Source organism: Prionailurus viverrinus, chromosome A2, assembly GCF_022837055.1.
Source record: "Prionailurus viverrinus isolate Anna chromosome A2, UM_Priviv_1.0, whole genome shotgun sequence".
In the NCBI taxonomy this organism is placed as follows: domain Eukaryota; kingdom Metazoa; phylum Chordata; class Mammalia; order Carnivora; family Felidae; genus Prionailurus; species Prionailurus viverrinus.
The window spans coordinates 10,096,901-10,103,517 of NC_062562.1; the positions used below are offsets into that span (position 1 = coordinate 10,096,901).

General features: G+C 41.5%; 1 protein-coding gene across 1 annotated transcript; it reads right to left on the reverse strand.

The window, feature by feature from the left end:
• Nucleotides 1-5,263: 5,263 nt before the first annotated feature.
• Nucleotides 5,264-6,259, reverse strand: LOC125161162 (olfactory receptor-like protein OLF4). The gene has a single exon (XM_047850815.1). It carries the CDS (start codon nt 6,257-6,259, stop codon nt 5,264-5,266), a length of 996 nt encoding a protein of 331 aa, XP_047706771.1.
• Between the last annotated feature and the right edge of the window lie 358 nt (nt 6,260-6,617).

A 6,617-nucleotide genomic window follows, 5' to 3' on the forward strand; every position in this document is an offset into this window, starting at 1 on the left:
CCTGCTGGCCCTGAAGGTGGAGGAGGAGGTGGCCAGCCACAGAGACTGCAATAGATTCTCCCCTGAGCCTCCAGAAGGAACTCAACCCTGCAGACTTCTTGCTATTAGCCCTGGACTCCTTCCAAGCCTCTGACTCCAGAAGTGTAAGAGCCTGTATGTGTTTGTTTCAAGCAGCTGGTGTGGGGATATTTTACAGCAGCAGTAGGAATCTCATATGAACATAATCAATAAAATTATTTGAGACAACCAACTTTAAGCCTCTCAATTCACTCATTAGCTTCCCTTGGTTAAGGGCAATTTACAGTTTAACAACCCACAATACGAGGTAAGCGATGAACCATGGGAATCTACCCCCAAAACCAAGAGCACACTTTACACACTGTATGAGAGCCAATTTGACAATAAATTATATTTTAAAAACCCCACAATATGTAGAAAAAAATTAAAACAATTTGGAGATATTCTGCCCAGTAGGTGGTGGAGTGAATTCCTGTGGGCATAAATGTGAGTGTGGTCTGACTATAATGATTTTGAGGCAACAAGATAGGAAAGGAACTCGTGATCAAAATTAGGGTCACCGACATCTTTTTTATCCATTCATCAGCCAGTGGACATTTGGGTTCCTTCCATAGTTTGGCTATTGTTGATAGTGCTGCTATGAACATTGGGGTTCAGGTGCCCTTTAACAGATAAAGAAGATGTGATATATCCCTACAATGGAATATTAGTCAGCCATCAAAAAGAATGAGATCTTTTTGCAACGATGTGGATGGAACTCAATGGTAGTATACTCAGTGAAATAAGTCAGTCAGAGAAAGACAAGTGCCATGGTTTTGCTCATATGTGGAATTTAAGAAACAAAACAGATGAACACAGGGGAATGGAGGGAAAAATAAAATAAAAACAGAGACAGGCAAACCTTAAGAGACTCTTAAATAAAGAGAACAAATTCAGGGATGCTGGAGAGGAGGTGTGTGTGGGGGGGGGAATGGGCTAAATGGGTGAAGGGCATTAAGGAGGGCACTTGGGAAGAACACTGGGTGTCAAGGCAAGCGACGAATCACTTGGTTCTACGCCTAAAACCCATTGTAAACTGTATGTGAACTAACTTTAATTTAAATACATAAATTTAAAAACAAAAAATAAGTTCACCCATTGTAATTTAACGTTTTGTGTCTTTATCTCTGCTTCTTTTTATTTTAGGCTGATTCAACCATTCGTTCTTTTCAGTACTATCCTCTCCAACTTTCTCTCAAGTCTTTCAACATAAAGATGAAATCATAAATCATCTGTGTGTGTACACATTATAAGAAAGAAAAATGTGTGCACACACACATACACACACATAAGACACAACCACTACACTTGAATGGTTTCCTTGGAGTAAAAAATGTATTTCCATGCATTTCATTCTTTCCTTACATTTCACTGGAAGTTATGTTTAGCATCCACTCTGCCTTCAGAAATAAGGAAAGAGAGGCTTAGGGAGTTTAAAATTTTAAGAACACCTCACAAAGCAGTTAAAACTTAAATTATACACAAATGGAAACTTGCACTATGTGCTATGAATTTTCGTGTAGCTCGTTTAATTCATCAAACTGTACCCTTTAAATATGTGGTGTATTGTGTGTAATTATACTCTGATTAATTAACTGGGAACATATCTATGGTACAGGCTAAGGGTTGGATAGAGAGCACAGATAGATGATTCTCCTTTACAGGTTTGGGAGATAGCTCTTCTAACAGGGAAGGAAAACCAATGTTACATACAGGTGTAGGAATACTGGGATTCAGTGCAAAGAATTCACATGATAATTCATCTTATTTATAAATAGAAGAATAACCTGCACATAGAAATGTAGTAATAAGACCACAAATTGGCTGAGACAGTAGAGCACTACAATCACACACAGCATCATGGATGAGCCTTAGAAACACAACAGAGAGATTCGCACCAGACCACAGACACATGAGGAGCCCAGCAGAGATAAGAAATGCTTCCCGGAGGTCCTGGGTGGCTCACTCCCTTAAACGTCTGACTTTGGCTCAGATCATCATCTCACGGCTTGAGGGTTCAAGCCCTGTATCAGGCTCTGAGCTGTCAGCAGGCTCTGGAGCCTGCTTCAGATTCTGTGTCTCTGCCCCTCCCCCACTTGCACTCTGTCTCTCTGTCTCTCAAAAATAAATAAATGTTAAAAAGACAAAGAAAGAAATGTTTCCCGATATGATGCCATTTGATGCTAAAGCTACCGTCGATGAGGAGAACAAAAGGAAGAGAAATGTAGCTAAACATCAGTGTCCTTACAACTTGCAGCCCACTGACAAATCCCTGAGTCACGTCCAGGAACTCGAGGCTGCGTTAATGTTGATGTTTTACTAGACAAGAAAAGCAACCTTATCTTGACAAGAACCAAACCTCCATGGCCCCGTAAACCTCACTTTCAGCATAAAGGAATTCCTTAGAAACGTGCTATCTCTACTCCCCTCCTCCATAAATTTAAAAGTATATGATCAGTCATTCTTTACAATCCCAGTGTAGCTCTTTCTGCCCATGGGTCCTATCTCCAAGCTCTAATAAACACACCTTTTTGGATCATAAAATGTCTCAAGAATTCTTTCTTCACCATTGTGCTCGGCAACCCCACATCATTATGATATCCCATTTGATAAGAACAGCCTGTTTGTTATACAGAAACACCTGGCTGACATAATCACCCCAGCAAACAGACTTGAGGTGATCAGACATGTGCTGCTTTTTATTTGTGGCATATGGTCCGATAATTGAGGAGAGTGGTTGTCATCCTTCTGTGGTTCAAGTCTATTTCCCATGACTTGATGAACAAGTGACTATATATAGGCTCCCCTCAGGGTAAGGGGGAGAGTTTGTAGGACATGCATGTTTGTGCAGAAGACCTGGGGACCCTGAACCACATGCCAGCAGGACATCCAGCTCTCATATGAAGCATCCTCTGGTCATGCAGGTGGGAGAGATTTCAGAGCAGGGCGGAGGCACGAAATGGATGGGGCTGATACTGTTCCTTTGCCAAGCCTTAGCATTTGTGACAAAAATTAAGAAAAGCGAGTTATTTTATGTATAATACCAGGAAGTGTCATATTAACAGGTAGCACTGGAAGTTCTCAAGTAGAAACAGGAAGAAAATTCCATGATAAAGCATAGAAGACACAGCGATCCTTCGCCTCAAAAACTAAATCCCTTCAGCTGTGGACACAAATGTTCTATGCTTCAGTAAGTAGATACACAAGATCAACTGTTGAAAGAAAAAGAAAGAAAGAAAGAAAGAAAGAAAGAAAGAAAAGAAAAGAAAGGAAGAAAGGAAGGAAGAAAAAGAAAGAAAGAAAGAAAGAAAGAAAGAAAGAAAGAAAGAAAAAGGAAAAAAGAAAAGAAAGAAAGAAGAAAGAAACTTGTGTAATAAGAGATAGTGTTTTGAAATTTTGCCTCCTCATATTTATGGTCGTCCCAACACTAAGAATATATCCAGTTGATGAACTTATTTGTCTTTCCATATAGACTTCACTGGGAGATATATTATGCTGAGCAAGTTTTGTCTTGGGCTATGGTAGGCTTCCTGGACACCGCGCTGAATAACAGAGAAAAAACAGGAGACCGATTAGGAAATACAGTAGCATGTTTTTTAGAGTAAGTGCCTGACATTAAGCTTTTGATTATAATGTAAATGCCTGAAATTAAGCTTTGCATTTCTGAGGCATCCATTTGAAAACAACCATGTTGAACAAACATATTGTCAGGTGTATGACACAATTACCAAATTAGCACTCGGACCGCCCCAGCCAGGAAGTTCCTGTTGACAAAGCCCTGGGTAACTAATATAACTGCCCTTGAGTGACCTTGCTTTTCCCCTTCAGCTGCTGAAATCTGCTCCTATAAAACTGTCCAGTAAGGTGTGAACCCGCAACCCCCTAGCCACTCTGGTCATGGTCCTCAATAAAGCCAGATCCCTCAGCGGTGCTCCCAGTGTCTGTCAATCTCTGTCTCCCTTTCTCAGACCTCTCCAAAAGGCCTTTGATCATCCCATGTGCCCTCCGGGATCTGTGAGTAACAGGCATTGCTTTTTTAGAGTTCTCTGATGGTGGTGCTGAGGTGTGTCTTCTGATCACAATAAGAACCCGAGGGCCAGTGAGTCACAGCATAAGGTCTGGGAATGTCCACAAGCGCTTGGGCATGGGTGAGTGCTGGGGCTTTCCTAGCCAGAGCATTGTGGTGTCAATAGCCAGAGGTTTAAAGGGAACACTGTTAGAGTCCACGTCATCAGTAGGAATGCTTAGGTTGTGATGTAAAAAGATTGACAGACACAAGGTGAAAACTTTGGTTTGTATGTTCATCTGCAATAAAATTATGGAGAGGGCTTGTAAGGGTTAAATTGTAGTGTAGGGCTAACACTTAGCTTGAAAAATAACAGCTCTGTTCTGACACTGAAGGTCAAAAGATAACAGCCTTGCTTTTACTCTTGTAAATTAGGCTTTACCAAAGAAGGAAACAAAAGTTCAAAGAAAAGAGCATCAAAGGCAAGGTCAAGGAGATCCACTGGTTGAGACTTCGAGGCAGAAAGTCTAAAATAAACACCTCATTAGGCAACTGTTTCTAACTCATCTGGCAACTGTTTTTCTGTTCTGTTCCCAGGTAATGATAAAACGATGTGACCGGCTTTAAAAACTCTGTACCCAGGCTGTTCGAGGTCGCACTCTTATCAAGAGTGTTGGTCCCGATCAGTCGGCCTTGCCTCTCATTGTAATAAACTTTGTTGTGACTGTCACTGGTGCCCGTAGCATTCTGTTTCAGGAGTCGTGTGGATGCAACAGGCTTAGGGGCCAAGGGTAGCTTTTTTCCATATGAAGACTATAACTCATGATTACATTCTTGGAAAATCTAGGGGAGATTTACTTCTTGTGGGATAAGTCATTTGAAAAAAAAAAATTATTTTTAAGATGTCCAACTTTTCCCATTAGATACAGAAATTTCCAGGCATTTGTGTTCTAAGGCTGGGGAAAACACTGGGGATGTATGAAAATGGACAAAGGGGAAACTGTATGTCAGACAGAGAAGCTTGATAAAGTGAGTTCCTTAAATGTATAGAGAAGTTGAAAGCAAACAAGTGGAAATTCCAGGAGAAAAACAGAAGGAGCAGATTCTCCTGCCAAAGTCTATTCAAGGAAGAGCAGTTCTTGGTTCTGAGGCTCTGCCCTGCAATCATGCACACGTCTCCAACCCCAAGACAGTTGGCCATTACATCACTTGAACGCAAAAAATTCTTTTCAGAGCACTCTTTATGTCTTTGTTCCTCAGGCTGTAGATGAAGGGGTTCAGCATGGGCGTGACCACCGTGTACATCACCGAGGCTGTGGCACTTGACCGTGAGCTCTGGGTAGCAGCAGAGCTCAGGTACACGCCAAGCATCGTACAGTAAAATAAACACACGATCGACAGGTGAGACGCACAGGTGGAAAACGTTTTATACTTGCCCTTAGCTGATGCAATCCCACGTATAGAGGACACTATCTTGGAATAAGAGTAAAGGATCCCAGCAAAAGGACCACCACCCAGCAGGACAGCTGCAAGATACATCACCACGTTATTAAGAAAGGTGTCAGAACAGGCAAGCTGGAGCATCTCATTGAGTTCACAAAAAAAGTGGGGGATTTGCAAGTGTGTACAGAAGGACAGCCGCAACATCATTAAACTTTGTAACAGGGAATTCAGGACACACATGATCCAGGACACCAGAACCAGCAGCCCACAGAGCCGGGGGTTCATGATGACCCTGTAGTGCAGGGGGTGACAGATGGCCACAAACCTGTCATAGGCCATCACACTCAGGAGGAAGACGTCCAGTACAGCAAAGAGAATGAGAAAATAAATCTGTGTGATGCAGTCCTCATAAGTTATGACTTTGCTCTGAGTCTGGATGTTCACCAGCATCTTTGGAATTGTGGTGGAGGTGAAGCAAATATCTACAAAGGACAGGTTGGCGAGGAAGAAGTACATGGGAGTGTGGAGGTTGGGGTCTGTGCTGATGGCCAAAATTATGAGCAGGTTGCCAAACACAGTGATCAGGTACATGGAGAGGAAAAGCCCAAATATGAGGGGCTGCAGTTCTGGTCTCTCTGAAAATCCCAGAAGAAGAAATTCTGAAATTCGTGTTTTGTTGCTCAGTTCCATGTGGTGGAGGTGGCTTCTTGGAAAGAAGGAAATAATGTGAGTACATTTCACACAAACTTTCATTACTCACAGAATTGAAATACTACTTTTATAGTTTGGAGTGCAGAAATTCATTTTAATATGTTGTATGTGGATACGGTCCCCTTCAGGAATGCACTCAGACATATCTGATAGGTTCTGTGTGGTTTTTTTTCAATCAGCTTCTTTCCTAAGGAATCATATATTTTACAGTTTTACTAAGAAGTTCTTCAAGAATTTCAGGAATATACATCGAATGCTGACCATGTGTCAGGCACTATCTGAGGAATGAGCATAACGTGTTAAAGAAAAAAAGTCCTACAATGATAGAGAAAAAATATAAGCATATAAAAGAATTGTATAACTTTTTAGATGGTGAGGGGTGCATGTGTGCATAGCACAT

Bases quoted from the DNA above. Each gene is read 5' to 3' on its own strand.
- LOC125161162 (XM_047850815.1), bottom strand. From the start codon at position 6,259: ATGAAAGTTTGTGTGAAATGTACTCACATTATTTCCTTCTTTCCAAGA.